Below are 21,924 nucleotides of genomic sequence, written 5' to 3' on the forward strand. Positions count from 1 at the left end.
AGTTTGAAATTGTAGTTTGGGCACATGATCTTGAAAATGTTCACCAATGTTGCTCTATAACTTGCCACTAGACTCTTGATCCCCTATATAACCTGCTGCCTTTCCAACTGTATAAAAAGTTGGTCTATTGGAGGTGTCTCTGGTCACTGAGGGATGGTTGACATCTATTATTGGTAATTGCTAGCCTTGCCAATAAAAAGATTATGCTTGAATTTTTCATTTCTCCATTTCTCATTATAATAGATTTGGCATGATAAATCTTGAGTTTTCAAAGGTAGTGGGGATGGGGTTAGGTGAGTGTGAGGAAAGGAACTATAACAGAAGAGTTGGGTGGATGGGTCAATTCAACTCAACAAATAATCCTTAAGCCCTTACAATGTATTAGATAATGGGGAAGGAAAGATAAAAATGAAAACATTCCCTGCCCTCAGAGAGTGTAAACATTCTACTGATGATCATGGGCAACTCAGCCTCCCTGGGTGTCTTTTTCCATCTATAAAATGAAGGAACTTGGATTGATCTCTATGATCTCTTCCAGTCCTAAATCTAGGATGCTATTGACTTCCCTAGAGCTTGAATCTAACTCTAGAGATCGAATATCCCCCCTCATTCCTCCTCCAACCCCAACAAGTGCTCTTTTCATTCCCCAGAGGTTATGGTCTACCTGGTGCTTCTCTTGGAGCTGCTGAATAGCATTCAAAGTCGTTCCGTGGTCTTGAGCGCTAGCCAAGGGCAGCTTCTCCTGTACCCAAGCCAGCTCATCTTCCACATCCTGAAAGAACTGATACAGAAGACTCTTGGACTCCAAGGCTCCTCGGCGCTCCCGGAGGGGCTCTCTCAGGTTTGTGTATCTGGCAGGGGACAACCACCAATGGCAGGGGATGGGGTAGGATAGGGGTGAGGAAGGGAAAGACAGAGGAAGAACTGAAAATTTGGTGTTGGAAAGAAGAAACACTCAAACTTAGTCTGCCCCCAAACAGAATTCCTTATCTTTGCCACAATTATTCTCTTCTTATAAACTTCCTTATTTTTCTCAAGGGTACCACTATCCCTTCAGTGCCCTGGGATTGAAACCTTGGTTTAGCATCCTCAACTCCTCATTCACAGTCACCCCACATACCCCACCTATTGAAAAGAAAAGAGAAAGAGAGAAAGAGAGAAAGAAGAGAGAGAAGAAAGAAAGAAAGAAAGAAAGAAAGAAAGAAAGAAAGAAAGAAAGAAAGAAAGAAAGAAAGAAAGAAAGAAAGAAAGAAAGAAAGAAAGAAAGAAAGAAAGAAAGAAAGAAAGAAAGAAAGAAAGAAAGAAAGAAAGAAAAGAAGAGTGGACACGTGGGAGGGAATATCTACCTCTGCAGCAACCTCTGGGTCTGTTCTTCTATCTCCCCAGCTAGGAAGTGGCCTTCACAGCCAAAGGCATGGGCCTGGTCCATCAGTGACTGAACCAGTCCCTCCTGCCCCTCCATGGCTGCCTCCAGCTCCCCCTGTGCTTCCAGCAGCTCCTTCACACCTGCTAAGTCCTGTCCACCCAGGGGAGCCTGAAGCTCCTCCTCCATGTTCTGCAGCCACTTCTCCACCTCCTCCACTTTCCTCTGGAAATGCAGGGCCTTAGGGGAGAGCAGAGTACAAATGGAGTAGAGAAGGCAGGGCAGGCCCCCTTTTACTATCCCCTCTGGTTAGCCCAGTTCTAAGTGGTGGAGCTTTTCCCTGCCTCCCCCCCCCCCCCACCTTATAAGCATCCTGTAATTTTGTTCCCTTCTTTAGGCAGTTGGCCTGCAGTTGACTCCAGAGCCCTCCTATCTCCTGTAGCTGTTTCTGAATGGTCACCAGGGCAGGATGTCCCTCCTTCAACAGTTTCTCTCCTTCCTGCAGCCAAAAAGAAGAGCCCGCCCCCTTTTTTAAGTGACTATTTATTTTCATGTATAGCAAAATATGTAACATAACAATAGAACAGATATGAATTGTTATAAACACCTGGTAAACGATACTAAACATGCTTACTCAAGAGATACAAATTCTCCCGCTAGCTATGTCCAACAGGGTCTCATTTTTCCTTCCTTCCCTCCCTCATGTGACCCCACATGCAGGTCATGTGACATTCTATTACAGATGTACAGTATCATATGGCCTGTCTGCAGGGATGGCGGCAGAGGGCTCAAGTGGCCTTGGCACAGCTCTTATTGGCTCACTTGCCATTCCTTGAACAGACACCATCTCGGTCTGTCTCTCTTTTCTTCTGCTGTAGCTGGGAATGAAGTCTCCTTCCTCCCCACGGCTCTTCACATCTCTGGCTTTCTTCAAGACGCAGCTCAAAGAGTACCTCCTGCAGGAGACTTTTCTAGGCCTCGCCCTGTTGCTAAGGTGACCTTCCATCCACTCTGTAGGAATCTCAGATGTTTTGTTGTTCCATCATGTCTGGCTCTTCATGACCCCATTTGGGGTGTTCTTGTCAAAGATACTGGAGCGGTTTGCCCTTTCCTTCTCCAGCTCATTTTACAGATGGGAAAACTAAGGCAAGCAGGGTTAATTGACTTGCCCGGGATCACACAGCCAATAAGTGTCTGAGGCTGGATTTGAACTCAGGTCCTCTTGCCTCCAGGGCTGGTACTCTATCTACTGTGCCAGCTGGTGCCCCTCTCTGAAATGTCACTAACTATGTATGTTACCTCCCCAGTAGAATGCAAGCTCCTGGAAGGCAGAGACTGTTTTTATCCCTATCTGTATTTCTAGCACTTAGCATGGTGCCTGGCACATTGGTTGTTCAGTCACGTCTGACTCTCCATGCCCACAAGGGCCACAGGGCTCCAATGCCACCAAGGGGGTTTTCCTGGCAAAGGTAGTGGAGGGATTTGTCATTCCCATCTCCAGCAGGTTAAGGCAGAGGGTCAGTGACTTGTCCAGGGTCACACAGCTGGGAAGTATCTGAGTGTAGGTTTGAAATGAGGTCTTCCTGAATCCAGGCCCGGGACTCTTTCCCCTGAACCTACTTGCTGGCTTCTAGGCAAACAGAGGTACAGTGACTGATCCAGGGTCACCCAGCTAGGAGGGGAGAGACTGGAGGCAGAAAGACTCGTGAATGGGCTGCTGTGTGATGAGGGCCTGGCCTAGGTGGCTGGTGGTTATGTGAATGAGGAGAAGGGGATGGAGGGGAGAGAAATTGGGGAGCTGGAGTCAGACTTCGAATCAGGAAGGCTTGGGAACAGATCAGAGGTGTGTGTGGGGCCAGGGAGAGGAAGGAGATGAGAACCTGGGAGGGTGGGTGCCCCTCCGTGGGAGAGACCAAGAAACCGTCAAATTCTGGGGGGAGTCGTGGGATCATAGATTTAGAGCAGAAAGAAATCTTCAAGGCCATTGAGTTTAACATTTTACAGATGAGGAGACTGAGGCCATAGAGAGGTAAAATAACTTGTCCAGGCTCACACTGTCACTAGGTGTCTGAGACAGGATAGTCTGTCATTTTACCCACTGTGCCACCTTAAAAAACCATTTTTGGGGGGCAGCTAGGTGGCTCAGTGGATAGAGCACCAGGTGTGGAGTCAGGAGGTCCTGGGTTCAAATTTGGCCTCAGACACTTCCTAGCTGTGTGACCCTGGGCAAGTCACTTAACCCCCATTACCTAGCCTTTACTGCTCTTTTGCCTTAGAATCAATACTCAGTACTGATTCTAAGACAGAAGGTTAAGGGTTTAAAAGAGTCATTGGGATGGCTCAGTGAATTGAGAGCCAGGCCTAGAGATGGGAGATCCTGGGCTCAAATCTGACCTCAGACACTTCCTGGCTGTGTGACCTTGGATGAGTCACTTAACCCCAGTTGCCTAGCCCTTACCCTTCTGTCTTTGTATTGCCATGATGACAGACAGTACGGGTTAAAAAATGCTTCTGGACATGTTGTGTTTGATATGCCTAATGAGGGATGCCCCACAGGCAGTCCACGGCAGCTCTGCCATCTCACTGCATTGGTATCCATCCTCACCAATGGATGCATTCTGTCCCCGGGAGCCCTTACCATCTGCAGTCTATTGAGTTGGGCAACACTAGCATCCAGCTCTGCCTGAAAGCTCTGGTGCTTCTGCAGCTGGGCCTGCAGGGTGCTTGGGTCCCGCCAACCTTCATCTAAGGCCACAAGGTTTTTCTCACCCAGCCACATGGATACCTGAAGAAGAGAAAGACCTGCTGCCATTTGCATTCCCTTTTTTCTTTTTAAAAACCCTTATTTTCCATCTTAGTATGTATAATGGTTCCAAGGCAGAAGAGCAATAGGGGTTAGGAAATGGGGGTGAAGTGACTTGCCCAGGGTCACATAGCTAGAAAGTGTCTATGATGGAAGGTAAGGCTCTCTGAGTCTGCCCTTAAACAGGTGAACTGTCCTGTGGGATGATTCATAGATCTAGAAGATGCTTAGAACCTTCTAGGCCAACTTTATTTTGCAGATGAGGAAACCAGGCAGCTTAAATGTTTAAGGTCACATAGAAAATAAAGCATCGAATGCAATATTTGAACCCTGAGCCAGTGGTTTCTCCACTGTCCCCCTGGTTTCTCAATGAGATAAATCCCTCTCCATCTCTCCTTCCCACTGCCACCCAGCAGGGCTCAGACCTGACCACTTTGTACAATTGTCAGACCTCAAAGGAGTCCTGTAGGAACCTCTGTAGCTGCTGGAATTCCTCTAGATGGTGCCGTCGGACCTGGATTCTCTCCAGCAGCTTCTCCTTCCTGTGAAGAGAGACCATTCTCTGGGGATGCAGGGTCAGGACGGGCAATGGTCTGAGCTATGTTATACGAGAGTACTCCCCTGCTAGGGAAGAAATCCTTGGAGAGTGCTCTACTTTGGGAAAAACAAAACAAAACATTGACTCTGGAACCACAGAATTTCAGACAGAAGAGACTTCAATGATTATCAAGTCATTTTTCATTTATCTCAATTAAATTTCTTCCGTCCTTCCTCAATTCCTCCTTTCCTCCCTCCCCCCCCCCTTTCTTTCTTTTCCTTCCATCTTTGGATCAATACTGTGTTTTGGTTCTAAGGCAGCAGAACAGTAAGGATTGGGCAATAGGGGTTAAGTGACTTGCCCAGGGTCAAACAACTAAGAAGTATCAGAGGTCATATTTGAACTCTGAACCTCCTGTCTCTGGACCTGTAGCCTTCATTTTTCTATCTTCCTACTTTCTGAATATATCCTTTCCCCTTCTCCTACCCAGAGAGCCACTCTTTAACAAAGGATTTTAAAAAAAAGAGGGAATAAAACAATTCAGTAAATAAATCTGACAGTGTCTGCAATGTTCCACACCCATAGTCTCCCACTTCTGCAAAGAAGAGAGATAGATGCATTTTCTCATCCCTTCTTTAGGTCAAGTTTGGTCATTATAATTCTATTATGTTCAGTTAGGAGTTCCCCTATGTCTTTATTCTTTCCATTTACCTTCTTGTAATCATCATTTAAAAACAAAGAAAAAACCCCTCACTATCTCTATTACAATTGTATTGGTTCCAAGGCAGAAAAGTGGTAAGGGCTAGACAAATGGTGTTAAGTGATTTGTCCAGAGTCTCACAGCTAAGAAGTATCTGAGGTCACATTTGAACCCAGGACCTCCCGTTTATTCACTGAACCACCTCGCTGCCCTCATAATTATCATTTGGAGGTAGTACAGTGAATAGAGTACTGAATTTGGAGTCAGAAGACTCCTCTTCCTGAGTTCAATCTGACCTCAGACACATATCAGCTGTGTGACCCTGGACAAGTCACTTAACCCTGTTTTGCCTCAGTTTCCTCATCTGTAAAATGAACTGGATAAGAAAATGGCAAACCACTCCAATGTCTTTGCCAAGAAAACCCTAAATGGGTTGCAAAGAGTCTGAAATGACTGGACAACAAAATCATCATTTGTACTGTTTTCTGGCTCTGCTAAATTTCACTTTCTTAGATCCATCTAATATGTTGCCTGTCAAGATCTGTTTTTGGATTTTCTCTGAAACATGGATAAATCTGAATTCAATCTTTGCAGAATACAGAGAGAGACAAAGGCACGTAGAAGTGCTGATGATGGACATTTGTAATGGGAGTCTAGTACAAGCACAGACCCCATCGGCTTGCTCATGTGGCATCTCCACTTGGAGAATGCCAGGAAATTGAGGCAACCATGGTTAAATAACACCTTGGGACACCTATCTAGTAAGTGTCTTAAGTTATATTTAAACTTGGGTCCTCTATCCATTGTTCCATTTAGCTGCCCTTCCAGTAACCAACCTGGTGTGTTTCCCTCTTTCTTTGGTATCTCAGAACACTCAGAAAGGTTTGCCACCCCCAATTGACATAATCAGTGCAGAATAGATCTGCCTCCTTATAACTGGCATAGTTGGCAGGATAGTCTGTACCCCTTACAAATCTTGTGTCCTTACAGCTAGCACAGTCTCATAAGCCTGTCCTCCATGTGTGGAATGCTCTCCCTTTTCACTGGGGCTCCTTTCTTTCTCTGATTTCTCATAAGGACTCAGCTCAAGTCTTACCTTCTGCAGGAGACCTTTTCTGGTCTTCTTGCTCTCCCACCCCCAACCCCTGACTGTTTTTTTCTCTCTGAGATTACATATTTTGTAAATACATAGTCAAGTTGAGTATCCCATTAGAATGGATCCTCAAACTCAGTGCCTGGAACCTATGAAATAAAGATGTAAACTGAGGGGAAACTATTACTTCTTGAAATGGAGGGGGTAAACTGAGGGGAAACTGTTACTTCACAATGACTGTTGTTCTCTGGCTGGCTATGACTAGAGAGGGACCTGAACCTGCTTATTTATAATGGAGGTAGAACAGAGAAATGCTGGGGGATGCTGCCACACAGGGATGCTGGTACACTGAGGACTGCTTTGGGGTTTACTCTGGGGTCTGCCCTGGGGTTTGCCTATTGATCCCTACTGATTGCTGATGGAGCAATATTTTCTAACCCCTTCCTCCCTCCCTCCCTCCCTTAATCAACCTCTCCCTTTTGCCTCTCTCACCTCCCAGATCTTTTGAAGCCTTTGGCTCCTTCCCTTCCTCCTGAGCGCGAACTATAAAGATACTCTAGTTGCTTTCCCAGTCAAGGGGTTTATTGGGATAAAAGGATGGGAAACTGAGGTAAGAGGGATGAGGAATTTCCCTAATCTAAGTGATATAAAATTGAGGGTTTGGGGAGTCACAAGTGTGACTCTTAGACAGTTTGAAGATGGAGCCTTTCAAAATCTTCTTTCTTCTTTACAAATCAGCCAGATCTCTCAGCTTAACCCAGATAGAAACAAAGTTCAGTCTCTCCTTTTCTCCTGGCCAGCTCAACTCTCTTATAGACCACCAACTCAAAAGCTTCTCCCTAGATCAGCTTCCACTGCGCCGAGCCAAAGAAAACAGAGACCAAATCCCCAAAAGCTAAATTTCTCTTCTCAGTGTCAACTTCAACTGCTCAGAGACAGAGAAAACAAAAAATCAAATCAGTCTCACAAAAGTCTTTCAGCCAGCTGTAAACCTCCAGGGAGAGAGAGTGTGTCTCCCAGTCAGAGACCAAGTCCAAAAGCCCCTCCCCCCTGTCAGCTTAAACTGCCAACAACTGGGGACATTCCATTGGAATCTTCTCTTGAGACAGACATCTAGAGCTAGATATCCAGCCTTGCATCTTGGTCCACAAGTCCTGCAAAACTCTCTCATGTCTCTATCACAATCCCACCCTTTTATTAGCCCTAAAATGCAACTTGCATTTTATTTTCATGATATTTACCTTATTAATAATAATTCTATCTTAACTCTGCTATCTGAAATATACTCTTACCCCCTCCCCCATAACAAATCCTAAACTCATTTTAGCTGTTCCATCTATCTAAATACTAAGCTAAGAATGGGTCATAGGAAAATGGTTTAGGTAGGGCAATTACATGAACATAGTTTCCATAACAAAACAAGTAACATTTTCCACATCATTACAACAATGTAACTATCATTGTGAACCTGCAAATGACTATATAGTCACTAAGAAAAATTTCCCAACACTAACAAATGCTAAGCTACAATCATAATACAATCTAACTTCTCTACTATAGAACTTCTGTGTCTCTATTTCCTAAGCCTTAGACCAATTCACTAGGCTATTGCTATGTTAGTAGTTAGATTGTTAATAAACTTATTCTAAAAGTTAGCTTGTTAGTCAGTTTGGTAATTAAATGTGTCCATATAAATTTACATGTGTATATCCTTGTGGATTTCTGTGCAAACTCATGCAGAAAAGAAAATCTTTGTCTGTTTGAATTTCCCACAGAAAGTTTTGTCAGCGTGTCTTTGTTGTTGTGCATGTTGTTACCCAATCCATGGAATTATGTTACTTTGCTATGTAGGATGTACGTGGAAATATATGTGATGTTCACATGTATGACGCTTCCTTACATATCCTTCATGGCCAAAAGTTCCAAATTTCAAAGTTCCAAAGTCTTTCCATGTCCAGTAATATTGCTTGTAGAAATTCTCTTCCTTTCTACTCTGGTCCTTCGTCTGGTCTGCATGCTGTTTGCCATCATCCAGACTTGATTGAAGACTTGTGTTCTTCAAATCAGGATCCGTTGCAATAATCAGGAACCCGGGAACACACGAACATACCATGAACAGTATGTGTGTGAGATTTATATGTGTGTGCCATTAAGAGTGAAAAGTTACTTTTGCATGGAAGTGAGTTGAAATCTTCGTGCATGCAGAATTTATCAATCTTTCTTCACACATGAAGGTAAGCATTATGCATTTGTACCTCTTCGTGCATGCGAGTTAGCTCAAACTTGTGTTTTTTTTCTTGCATGGGTGTATGCATTATGCCTAAGAGTATATTTTTCAATTTTTTCTTTTTTTTTTCATCATGGAGGTCTATCATATGGTTACTGTGTGTAGTTTTTGAATGGTTATTGTATGTATTACTTGGAGATAGTTCTTTTTGATTTGTTAGTATGTCAGGCAGATAATTGTGGCTGCTACTCTTTCAAATGCAAGGTTTTCCTTTTGTATTCTGTGTTAATGGCTGTATATCTTCAGAGACTGTACTATCCTTTCTTTATTTTAACTAGTGCAGGGCTCCTGTACTGAATTCTAGTGGCAGTACTCTCCAGTGCTTTCCTTTGTTCTCTAGGCTTACATTCATCAGGCTTCTTATTGCTTTTTTCTTGGGCTATTCGTGTTGCAGTTCATGACCAGGACTTTTTTTCTCACATGTCATCTGTATATGTATCATCACTGATGACATGATCACATTGTTATGTCTAGTGAGATATCTGAAACTATGAAATAATATCTTCCTGGTATACCCTCTCTCCCTTCCTTCCCCCGGTATAGACTGTTTCAGGATGAAGGCTGAGAGATATGGATAACCTTTTTCAGTTCTCATCTACAAGTTGCTGTTAAATTCTTGTTATCACAGATTCACCCAATGTGAATACATGTTTCTCTAGCACTCTAGATGTTTGTGTCTGTCCTAGTTATGAAGTTGGAACTTTACTACAGGTTTAGGAGTGTTCTTGCTGTTGAATTACTGGTTCTTCTCTTGCTGGAATAACTTGTTCTTTATGTTACCCCAAGACTTGTCTTTATTCACATAAGGTTTAGTGTAGAATGTTACCCTATGGAACTCCAACTAATCTTGGTTTCACTGTTACAGCATGAATGGTACTTGTCATGTGTTTGAAGTTAGAGACTAGAAATGAAATTTTGTATCTATATCTCCTTCTCCAGTTCACAAAAGGTTTCTTAATATTCACCTTCCCATTCAGAATCGGTATCACTATAAGCCATGTAACTCAACTTCTCTATAAAATCTTCTTCATTATTGACCCCTAAGCTTACATAAATTTTTTCTAATGGTATATAGCTTGTTCTGTGCCCATCCTCATTGTATTGGTATGAGTTTGTTTGCACCAGTTCCAGGTATTCTATCTTTTTACTTGCATCCCACATATCCCCTTCTTCGTCTACCTCTTCATAAAGCTTATAAAACTGATAAGGCATTTGTTCTACATCATCTTCATCCATTATAATTACACCGTCTGGTATCCCTTCAGAGTCAGTGTCTGACTCAGAGTCACTGGATCCAAACACTATGTTGTTATTTGAATCTTGCTCAATGCCATATGAACACTTGTCAGATGTTGGTAACTCTGGCTTTGTGTTTTGATCTAAGCCTTTGTCACCAGCTCCTGTGTTCCTCACATCAGTTTTAGTTTGTTTTTCACCACTAAGCTTTTGAATGTCATTTTGAATTGGTAAACTAGATGGTATGGGGTTAGCTTCTTCTTCACTGTTAATAATCACAGATCCTACTCGAACACTAATCTGGGGTTTATGTTTATCTTCTTTCCCACATGACTGTGTAGAGATAAGAATCTTTCCCTCTAAAGTATTTTGTTCTGGGAATAAAGATTGTACTTGTGCATTTCCCCCTGCACCATCAGTAATAGGATGTGTGTCTTCTTGTTGCCCCCCACAACAACATGTATCTGTTTCTGGTTTAGTAGCCAAGGTGTTCATAACTAATGACTCATTGTTCATGACCTTGCTACCCTCTGCCAGGTGCTTATTTAACCCAGTTAATTCTTCTTGATTTGATTCATTCCCAATGAAATCTTCAATGGAACATGAAACTAAACCATGGCAGTTGCTCTGGCTAGATACCCATGTGCCCCATAGAACGTTGGCATTAACTGAATCCTTGGTTGTTACTAAATCTGCCATTCCATCCCCGGATTCAAATTTAGCTGTCGCCTCCACTACTTTGAATATGATAATCTTTGTGTTCAAAAGCAACATCAGCTTCATTATCAGTAAATATTTTCTTATCTATAACACTCATTGCTGGATGGAAGGTACTAGCATCTGGATTCAAACTAGATGCATTTACAAAGGGTACCTCTGCCATTCTTTCTTCTTCTTCACAAATCAGCCAGATCTCTCAGCTTAACCCCAGAAAGAAATAAAGTTCAGTCTCTCCTTTTCTCCTGGCCAGCTCAACTCTCTTATAGACCACCAACTCAAAAGCTTCTCCCTAGATCAGCTTCCACTGCGCCGAGCCAAAGAAAACAGAGACCAAATCCCCAAAAGCTAAATTTCTCTTCTCAGTGTCAACTTCAACTGCTCAGAGACAGAGAAAACAAGCCAGCTTCAAACCTCCAGGGAGAGAGAGTGTGTCTCCCAGTCAGAGACCAAGTCCAAAAGCCCCTCCCCCCTGTCAGCTTAAACTGCCAACAACTGGGGACATTCCATTGGAATCTTCTCTTGAGACAGACATCTAGAGCTAGATATCCAGCCTTGCATCTTGGTCCACAAGTCCTGTAAAACTCTCTCTCTCATGTCTTTATCACACCTAGTAAACAATAAATGCTTTTTGTTTGACATATTTTATTGTTGTTTAGTTGTTTTCAGTTGTGTTTGATTCTCTGTGACCCCATTTGGGGTTTTCTTGGAATGGACACTGGGATAGTTTGCCATTTCCTTCTCTAGCTCAGTTGACAGATGAGGAAACTGAGGCACACAGGTTGAAGTGCTTGCTCAGGATCACACAGCTAGTAAGTATCTGAGATCAGATTTGAATTCAGGAAGATGAGTTCAATGCTCTGTGCCCTGCACCCCCTAGATAACTCTGACTGACATACATGTATAATTATTTTTCAAAGGAGTGTAGATACAGTGATGAATAATACAGTTGTGAGGAATGACCCATGACCGACAGTTGGAGAGATGAAGCTGAAAGGGGGTGACCAAGGATAGAATACTGATCATTTCTGCCTTCTCATGCTCTGACATCCACACAAATCCAACCTATGGCACCTTGGTGTGAGATTTTTGGCTACCGTTATCCCAGAACTCTCTGTTTCCTTACCCACTGGGCCCAAGAGGTACCTTGAAAGCACCATTTGGCACTTGCTGGCAATACAGTGGGCCTCAGGGTGTTGGCTCTGATTCAGGTTGAGAGCCATGGTTTCCATGGCATTGATCTTCTCCAGTTGGGTCTCCAGTCCCTTCTCAAACCGCTCATGTTTCCACTGTAGGGTCTCCATGGTAGCCAAGGAATTCTAGGAGGAATAGTTGAGAGTATTTCAATTCAGTCCACGGTGCCTTTCGCCTGTCTGGCTATCATCTTCTCTACCGAATGTTCTTTCCCCAATGCAATTATCCTTCTCAATGAAAAATGGTCTCCAATATTAGTTTGCATTCCTCAATTATATTTGCTCTCTTTATTTTTTCTGGTTGTTTTTCAATTATGTAGGACTCTTTGTGACCTCATTTGGGGTTTTTTCCACAAAGATACTGGAATACTTTGTCATTTCCTTCTCCAGATCATCTAAGAGATGAAGAAATGGAGGCCAATAGAGTTAAGTGATTTGCCCAGGGTCATACAGCTAGTAAGTGTCTGAGGTTGGATTTGAACCTAGGTCCTCATGGCTCTAGACCTGGCTACATAACTACCCCATATTTTTTTCCCCCTTTCATATTCCCAATTCCTGGCCAAGTGTCTGCCTTAGTATAGGTTCCTTTTTGAAACTAAATTTATTGGCTTGGCTTGATTTGATTTAAGGGTAAGGGTGGAAAAGTTGCTTTCTTGGTACTCATAACCTGGCATCTCTCTTTGGTTCATCCCTGTAGAACTACATCTAGCTCACCAAATTCCCAGGTGTGTCCCAGGCTGCCTTTACATGTACTAGCTATATTTATCTGGGTGACTCAGCATCCTCTTTTATAAAATGGGAAAGATAGACATACTTCTGGCTCCCATAAAATAAACAGCCTGATTTAGTGGATAGAAAGCTGGCCTTGGAACTAGGAAGATTTGCATTCAAGTTTTGCCCCTGACATATTCTGGCCATGTGTTCATATTCAGTGTCAGACACTACCCATGTGACCCTGGGAATATCCCTTAAATTCTCAGTGCCCCCAAGCAACTCTCTAAGATGATGAATAGCAAAGAAACAACGTGTCATATTGGCTGGAGACATTCTTTACTAGAACTCCCTACACTGATGAAACCATTGGTCTGGGTTTATTTTTTAAAAAATGCCTCTCTCATTGGGTTACTGTGAGAGTCAAATGAGATACCATATGTGAAGTGCTTTGTAGAACATAAATAGCTAGGCAAATGCCAATGATTAGACTTGGTGTAAGGAAAAACTTCTTAACAATTAGGGACCAACTCAGTAAGATAGCAAATTGTTTCTTCCTGGAATTCTTAAAAAAAAATTTTTTTTTATAACCTTTACATTCTGTCTTAGAATCAATACTGTTTATTGGTAGTAAGGGCTAGGCAATGGGGGTTAAGTGACTTTCCCAAGGTCACACAGCTAGGAAGTATCTGAGGTCAGATTTGAACCCCAAACCTCTCATCTCTGGACCTGGCTATCTATCTGCACTACCCCATAATGTTCTTCTTTGAACAAAACCTGGCCAATAGGTAAAATAGACAATGATTCCCTTCCTGTCTATGTGACCTCCATCACCTATGATGTGGGGAAGGGTGAGTTTGTTGGACCCCCTCCTAATTAGCTATTTGCCAATTAGAGATATCTTGAGATGTTCAAGGGAGGCGCTGAATCATGAGCTCCCAAGGTTGTATTTAAGGACCCAGGCCAAGTGGGTTTGGGGTCTAGTTATTGTCAAGAGAATTATTTGATCAGATTAAGATGCCTTGACCAGTCAATTAATCAATTAATTTAAAATGAAGAAATACTGCCTTTCAAGAATTTCAGGGTACATGGGGTACTTACGCTCAGGTCGTCATTTTCTAGGAATATTTCTTTGTTGTTGAGCCAACTTTCAATCTGCTCCACAGAGCTCAGGAACACCTATGGGAATGGAGAGGGACCTTGGCAGAGGGTTCAGTCATTTGGTAGGACCATGTTTCCTACACCATAGGTAGAGGAATGGAGCTTAGGGATGATCAAGGCAGGAGTGTGAGAAGAATAGAATCAGGAGTTCTGGTTTCTACCCTGGCATCTGGGGAGGGGAAGTTGGTTGTAGCAAAGATTCAGTGAAATCCTATCCCAAAATGTATCTCCTCACCCATGTGAAGGAGTCACGGGCCAAGGGAAGGTCTGATAACATGGTCAACTGCTGAACTTGGAATAGGCAAGACAGAACTGAAGGGTACTGGTGAGTACCAGTGGACTTTTGATAGAATCCATGGCCAAGGAGACCACTTGGCTTCCTTTTCCACCAAGGTGAGGGAGGAGAGGGAAGCACAGGCACGTGCAGATCCTGATGGAGATTGGGAAGGTAGAGGCCAAGGAAGAGATGGGCATGGAGGCTGGTTACACCCACCTGAAAATCCAAGGCCTGTTGGAGCTGGAGCTGATGTTCCTGCCAGCTCTCCTCCAACCCTGTTAATTCATGCTCAAAATTGGCCAGGGCCTGGCATATATCTGGGGCCATTGGGTGTCTGGCTTCAAGTAGCTGTTTCCCAGTATTTCGTATTCGATCGATACTCTCTGCCCTGGCTGACAGCTCTGCCTGTAAAATAGAGCAGGGCTCAGGCCCTCAGGGTTTAAAACTCTGGCAATCATAGTGGGCAGGAAGAACAGGGGAGAAAAATAAAGGACAAACTGTCCAAAAGACTCTCTTCTAGAGAATTGGTGGACATCTGATGCAGAATGAGATATGGCCAATAAGAGATTTTGTTTTGCTAAACTGTGAGGGTTTTATCTCACTAAAAAATATTGCTCAGTGGGGATGGAGGCAGTGGGAGGGAGAGAGAGTAAATGATTGTTAAAATAATTTAGTTAATTAAAAATGTATGAAATCATAATGGTATACCATATAAAATTAAAGTGGACTAACTATTCCTCCTTGTTTAAAAAAAGGCATCTGAGGAGGATGGAATGAGAAGATCTTTGGATAAAGGACTTAGAAATATATGGGGAATGGGGATGGCTCAAGGGTCAGAGGATCTGGGTTCAAATTCCCCCTCTGATGCTTATTACTAGTGTGACCTTGGGCAAATAATTTCACCTCAATGGGCTTCAGTTTCCTCATTTGCAAAATGAAAGAATTGGACCTTTGAGTCCCTTCTATCTCTAGATCTATGATAAGCTGGGGGAAGTGGTAGGGAGAGCAGATGGTTAAGTACATGGGAAATGGAGAGAGTTAAGATGACAGGAAAGAAGCTAGAACTGGGGAAAGGGGTTAAAGGGCTGCATGCCGCATGACCTTGAGATCCTGGTGCTCCTCCATCAGCTGTCTGGCCTCGGTAGGACTGCTGGGAAGTCTTCCCATCTCTATTTGAGTCTTTAGCTCCCTTACCCAATGTAACAGTTCTTGCAGCATTGTATATAACTTCTGTACTTGGTATGAGGAATCCAGTTTCTCCCTCCTGCCCACAAAGATGATTAGTCAGTCCTAGCCAGAGGTGGAACTAACATAGGGTCACCGGGGTGTTGTCCCAAGGCACTGATATGGGAAAGTGTTTCTTCCTAGGGTGGTCATATATGGGGAGAATGCAGGACCTGTAGGAGCCTGCAAATCTTGGAGGAAGTGGATTTTCCTTACCCCTAACCACTGTTTGTGACCATAAAGGACAACACAGTTGCCTAACTCCATTTGCCATCCCCACCAGGGTTCTGTAGTCATCAGAACTCTTTTGTGGGTTCTGCCTCCTTTCCCCTCCCCATTCTGGTTTAAATCTGTCTGACCAGATCAGATGATGGTCTATCTGTTAACCTTGGGTATCCTGGGATCTTTGTTTTCTTTCCTCTACCATTCCATTGACATGGACCTGGATTATTCCTTCTGAAAAAGCCCAGTTCCTCTGTTGCACCCTCCTTTCTTATTCTGCTCCCCCAATTACTAAAAAATGTCCTTCAGGGCTGGAGATGCAGAGTAGCAATATGGGGCTGTGGAAGAACTAAATTGGCCAGGGGAGAATTCCCAGGGGTGAATGAGAATGGGAAAATGCAGAGACCGTGAGGGGAATGTAGAGTCTGAGCAATGAAAAATCGAGGAGGGACCTACAAAGATTCCCACCTCTGCTTGACCTGAGTCTGCAGCCTCTGCCAGCTGCTGTCCAACTCCCGATGTTTGTTGATGAGGGCTTGGGCTGCCCCAGGGCTCCTTTGGCACAATCGGCTGACCTCCTGTTCCAGGGGCTGCAGAAACAGGGATGGCAGGGAGCAACTGGGTAGCTCAGTGTGTTGAGAGTTAGGCCTAGAGATGGGAGGTTCTAGGTTCAAATCTGGCCTCAGACACTTTCCAGCTGTGTGACCCTGGGCAAGTCACTTGACCCCCATTGCCTAGCTCTTACCACTCTTCTGCCTTGGAACCAATACACAGTATTAATTCTAAGTCAGAAGGTAAGGGTTTAAAAAAAAAGAAAAAGGGATGACAAAATGGTACCCAAGCCCTGGCTGGTGCCTAGGACAGGGAAGTAGAGATTTATGACCAAGAGATACCTACATATGGAATAATACATCTGGACTAATTTTACACCTGGGTAATGGGACAGGTAGAAAAATGCTAGCTTTTCAGTCAGGGTTCTGTTACTTCTCAGTTAATGGTGGGCCACTCCTGTGTGAGGCAGAAAAGTAGGTGGTACAGTGAATAGAGTGCTGGGGCCAGAGTTAGGAAGACTCATCTTTCTGAGTTCAAATCCAACCTCAGACACATACTATTTATGTGACTCCAGACAAGTCACTTAACCTATTTGCCTTAGTTTCTTCATCTGTAGAAATTAGCTAGAGAAGGAAATGGCAAACTACTCCAGTATCTTACCAATAAAATCCCAAATGGGATCATGAAGAGCCTGACATGACTGAAAAATGACTGAAGAACAACAACTTCTAGAGAATAGTCAGTCATTCAGTCAACATGCATTTCTCTCTTTCTCTCCCTCTCCCTCCCTCTGTCTCTCTGTCTCTGTCTCTCTCTATTTTAAACCCTTACTTTCTATATTAGAATTGATATTAAATTCTAATATCAGGAAGGATTAAATAATTGCAGTTAAGTGACTTGCCCAGGATCACACAGCTAGGAAGTGCCTGAGGCTCTGGGTCATCCTGACTACAAGCCTGATGCTCTATCCACTGTCCTACCTAGATGCTCCTTCAAATGCATTTATTAATCTCCTACTATGTGCAGGCACTGTGCTAAGTCTTGGGGGCATCCCAAGGGCTCTTGAGATTTGCCTCTGTCCAGTAACTTCACCCTTGGGATCTCCAGGCCTTCCCATATACCCATAGCTGACCTGTCCTGTCTGTACCTGTTTTCTTCCTCATTTAGAGTATGAGCTCTCTCAGAGCAGGGATGGACCTCTATCCATTCTGCCTGGGGCATTGAGGAGTAAAGGTCATAACATGGAGCCTGTCTTGTACTTCCTGAGCCTTTCCTATTTGTACCTCTATCTGGGCTTGGATGACACTAATTTCCCGATCAAGTTCCTCGTGTTTCCTCAGCAGCCTCTCTACATCCCCCAGATCCTTTCCATAGTTGGGGGCCTGCAACAGAGCACTCTGTGGAGGGAAAGAGAAAGTCAGTCAATTGATAAGCACCTACTATGTGTCAGGCACTGTGCTAATGTGCCAAGTGAAAAACACGGCCCCCTTCTCACATACTAACAGAGAAGAAAGCCTGCAAACACCCAGATACAGACCATATAATCAGTGAGAGATAAAGGGACAGGTGAAGGCACTAGCCATTGGGGGGGGGGGGCTGGTAAAGGCTTCCTGAAAAAGGTAGGATTCAATGTAACAGTAAATAGTCAATAGGTATTTATTAAGCTCCTACTATGCTCCTGCCATTGCCCTAAACTTTGGGGATGCAAAGAAAGGCAAAAGACAGTTCTTGCCTTCCAGGAGTTGACAGTCTAACAAGGGAGACAGCAGGCAAACAATTATGAAGAAACAAGATATGTACAAGTTAAACTGGAGATGATCCATAGAGGGAAGGCTTGCATTCAGGAAGATCAGGAGGGCAGCTAGGTAGCAGAGGATAGATTGTCAGGCTTGGAGTTAGTTCAAATCTGGCCTGAGATACTTCTTAGCTGTGTGACCCTGGACAAGTTCCTCAGCCTCAGTTGCCTAATCCTTATCAATATTAAGTATCAATTCTAAGATAGAAGGTAACAGTTTGAAAAACAATTCTCTAGGACCAGAAGTTTCAGGGTGCCAATCTGTATTGGTAGAGGGAAGTTCCTCACCAAGATCTCCTTGCACTCATGAAATCATAGGTCTGGACAACAAAATAAAATACCTTTGTTCCATGGATGACCAAAGGAGATATTGGCAGCACAGATCTTGGAGTGACACAGGCAGGTAGGGAGTGAAGGAGTCTCTCAAGAATGACTTTGTTTCCTTTTCAGGCAGGGGCTGCCCTCTCCTCCCCGTGGCTTCTGCCTACTATCTACTCCTCTGATCTCTATGGATCCCTTACCTTTTCTTCAATCCTCTCCATAATATTGTCCAACTCCTGAACCATTGCATGCATCTCCAGGGCACCTTCTAGCTGTTGCTGATATCGGAGGAGGTTGCCATGGAAATTATTCCATCTGCCAAGGTGAAGATGCAGGATAGTTATCAGTGGGGATGGATTCAATCAGGGCATAGAACTCCAACATGTCTACTCTTTGAGTTTGTTGATGTCCTCCCACTCCCACCCTTTCCCCCTTCCAGCATTCCCATTCAGGACTGGCCTCTCATTGAGTTGGTGTCGCCGCTGGTAGATGATCTTGACCTCCTCTGGGTCTCGGCTCTTGAGCTGAAGGGACAAGGCATTAATGGCCTTGATGTGGGTATCATCCACTGTCTCCTGGCATAGGGAGAAAACCATGATGAGGACTCAGGCAGAGGAGAAAGAGACCATTCCCAAGGGAGGACCCTTCTTTAAAATGGACTGGCACAGAAAGGGGGCAGGTCAGATCCAGGGGGCAACAGGAAGGAAGAGGAGGTGGTGGCCACTAGATTTCCTTATCCTCAAGTTCCTGTAGCTTTCTTTTTCTTTTCTTTTTTCCCCCAAATCCTTACTTTCCACCTTGGAATCACTACTGTGTATTGGTCACCTTGGAATCACTACTGTGTATTGGTTTCAAGACAGAAGAGTGGTAAGGGCTAGGCAGAGGGGATTAAATGATTTGCTCAGAATCACATAGCTAGGATGTCTCTGAGGTAAGATTTGAACCCAAGACCTCGTGTCTCTAGGTTTGACTCTCAATCCACTGAGCCAACTAGCTGCCTCTTCCTGTGGGTTTCTGAAGAGATCTTCTAGTCATGCAATCTTTCCAGAGGCAAATTGGTGGCTAATCTACTTTGGGAGAGTTTCCACAATGGGAGTTCCCTACAATGATACAATCCTGACATCCCTTATGACTTTTACTCCTCTTACCCATAAGGCAGTTCCTTGGAATTCACTTAGCCTTCTGCTGAGCTGTAGACAGTGTTCATAATCTTGTCCCAAGTCTCCCACATTCACCATCACTTCCTGGGGAGAAAGAGGGGTTATAGGCCTGATACAAAAGTGCCCTTCATCCATTCATCCATCCATCCATCTATCCATCCATCCATCTATCCATCCATCCATCCATCCATCCATCCATCCATCCATCTATCCATTCATCCATCCATTCATTCATCCATCCAATAACTTGTCCAATAAGTTGCTAATCTACTTTGGCAGAGAGTTTCCACAATGAGAGTTCCCTGCAGTGATACAATCAAATGTCTGAGTATCTCTATCTCTATATAGAAATGTTTATATATAGAATATATTACATATTTGTTGATATATGTATATCGAGAGATATCCACATAGATATCTTTATAGATATGTAAAATAGAAAATATAGCTATATAGAATATACTATACAAATATACAATATATCTGTATATGCACTTACAATTATACCTAGATATATTTATAGAAACATAAAATAGATACTACAATGATACATAATTTATGTATAGATATCTATAGAAGTAAATTTATAGATATAATATACCATAATGATCTATATTATATACACACAGAATTTAAAAACATCTATATCATATATGATATGTTGTTATTTAGTTGTTTAAATTATGTATGACTCTTCATGACCCCCTGTTTGGGGTTTTCTTGGAAAAGATAATGGACTGTTTTGACACTTCCTTCTCTCACTCATTTTATAGCTGACAAGTGACTTGCCAAAGGTCACACAATGAGTAAGTGTCTGAGGCCAGATTTGAACTCAGGTTCTTTTGATTTCAGGCTTGGCACTCTGCATTATGCCACTTAGCTCCTCTTATATATTATATACTATATTTTATGACATATTATCTATATAATTAAGAATATAGTCTTTTTATATCAATATAATATCTATATTACATACAAGTATATATATGTATAGAAAACAAAATGAATAGGAATGATATATTTGTATATGTATATATCTAGGTATCTAGAATATGTGTATATATATATGCATTTATAAATGTGCACTCCCACATAATACATAGACACATGCATGCACTGATCCATCAGTCCAGATGAAATCATTCCTACCTTCTGCCTGATCCAGGCTTCTACTTGGTCCACACGCTGCAGGAACTCCAAAAAGTCTCGTTTGTCCTCTAGGCCCTGGCCCCTGGCCAGCAAGGCCTGCCTCAGCTTGTGCCAGTGTTCCTGAAGACTCTGCTGTTTCTCCAGAATTTCTGTAGCCTGAGGATGGCTCTGGGCCAGGAGAGCTTCTCCCTTCTGCAACAAAGGCCCGGCACTGGGAGGTCTCGTCTTCTTGGTCCCCGTCCCTAAAGTATTGTCTCCCACCTTCCCCTCTTCTCTGCCCCAAAGCCTTTCTGGCTGGATCCTTACTGCCCTACCCCATTCCCACCCCTGTTGGAGAGAACCCAGAATACCCTTTCTAAGCCCACCCTTCCTAGGGGTGGTGGCTCACTCCTTAGTCCTGATTCAGCCTAAGAGCTTTGACCTAAGGGCCTTGACCTCTGTTCTGGAGCTGCACTCTTGGGACCCCCAGAACTGTCCATACATCCTGCAAGCAAGCACAGGGGTATACAGGAGTTGAGTCACAGAGGCCTGCAATTGTTAAATTTGCAGGGTGAGCTTGATTTTTGTTGTTGTTGTTGACTGCCTAGTCTTAAGAAAATGATGGAAAAATGTTAATAATGCAGATTTTTGCAGTCAGGAAATATGCAGTCATGGGCACATTTTTCTCTTCAGAGAGTAGATTGTTAAACATTTACCAGGACGTTGTTGCTTAAATGTAATGTCTTCAGTGATTAATAAAAATGAGAAGCTTGAGGCAGCTAGGTTGCTCAGTGGATAGAGAGCTAAACTAGAGGCAGGAGGTCCTGTGTTCAAATCTAGACTCAGATATTTCCTATGTGACCCTAGGCAAGTCACTTAACCCCTATTGTCTAGCCTTTGCTGTTCTTCTGCCTTGGAAGTAATATTTGTATTGATTGTAAGACTGAACAGGGGTGGGTGGGAGGGATGGAGAGAGAGAGACAGAGAGAGAGAGACAGACAGACAGACAGACAAGAGAGAGAGAGAAAGAAAGAAAGGAAGGAAAGAAAGAAAGGAAGGAAGGAAGGAAGGAAGGAAGGAAGGAAGGAAGGAAGGAAGGAAAGAAGGAAGGAAGGAAGGAAGGAAGGAAGGAAGGAAGGAAGGAAGGAAGGAAGGAAGGAAGGAAAGAAGGAAGGAAGGAAGGAAGGAAGGAAAGAAAGAAAGAAAGAAAGAAAGAAAGAAAGAAAGAAAGAAAGAAAGAAAGAAAGAAAGAAAGAAAGAAAGAAAGAAAGAAAGAAAGAAAGAAAGAAAGAAAGAAAGGAAGAAAGGAAAGAAAGAAAGAAAGAAAGAAAGAAAGAAAGAAAGAAGAAAGAAAGAAAGAAAGAAAGAAAGGAAGGAAGGAAGGAAGGAAGGAAGGAAGGAAAGAAAGAAAGAAAGAAAGAAAGAAAGAAAGAAAGAAAGAAA

General features: G+C 43.2%; 1 protein-coding gene across 1 annotated transcript in view; it reads right to left on the minus strand.

Moving 5' to 3' along the window:
* The window catches only part of SPTBN5 (spectrin beta, non-erythrocytic 5), a 111,174-nt gene that overhangs the window by 31,979 nt on the left and 57,271 nt on the right, over positions 1–21,924 (minus strand). Inside the window, exons 39-53 of the mRNA XM_056815991.1 lie at positions 20,503–20,885; positions 19,342–19,437; positions 18,653–18,768; positions 18,394–18,508; positions 17,361–17,474; positions 15,994–16,115; positions 15,181–15,343; positions 14,296–14,484; positions 13,743–13,820; positions 11,884–12,056; positions 4,618–4,708; positions 4,002–4,148; positions 1,725–1,862; positions 1,347–1,603; positions 665–851 (exon numbers count right to left, since the gene is read on the minus strand). Of these exons, the coding sequence (XP_056671969.1) occupies positions 665–851; positions 1,347–1,603; positions 1,725–1,862; positions 4,002–4,148; positions 4,618–4,708; positions 11,884–12,056; positions 13,743–13,820; positions 14,296–14,484; positions 15,181–15,343; positions 15,994–16,115; positions 17,361–17,474; positions 18,394–18,508; positions 18,653–18,768; positions 19,342–19,437; positions 20,503–20,885 (2,369 nt within the window). The remainder of the gene's footprint in view (positions 1–664; positions 852–1,346; positions 1,604–1,724; positions 1,863–4,001; positions 4,149–4,617; positions 4,709–11,883; positions 12,057–13,742; positions 13,821–14,295; positions 14,485–15,180; positions 15,344–15,993; positions 16,116–17,360; positions 17,475–18,393; positions 18,509–18,652; positions 18,769–19,341; positions 19,438–20,502; positions 20,886–21,924) is intronic.

This window comes from Monodelphis domestica, chromosome 1, assembly GCF_027887165.1.
Source record: "Monodelphis domestica isolate mMonDom1 chromosome 1, mMonDom1.pri, whole genome shotgun sequence".
NCBI lineage: Eukaryota > Metazoa > Chordata > Mammalia > Didelphimorphia > Didelphidae > Monodelphis > Monodelphis domestica.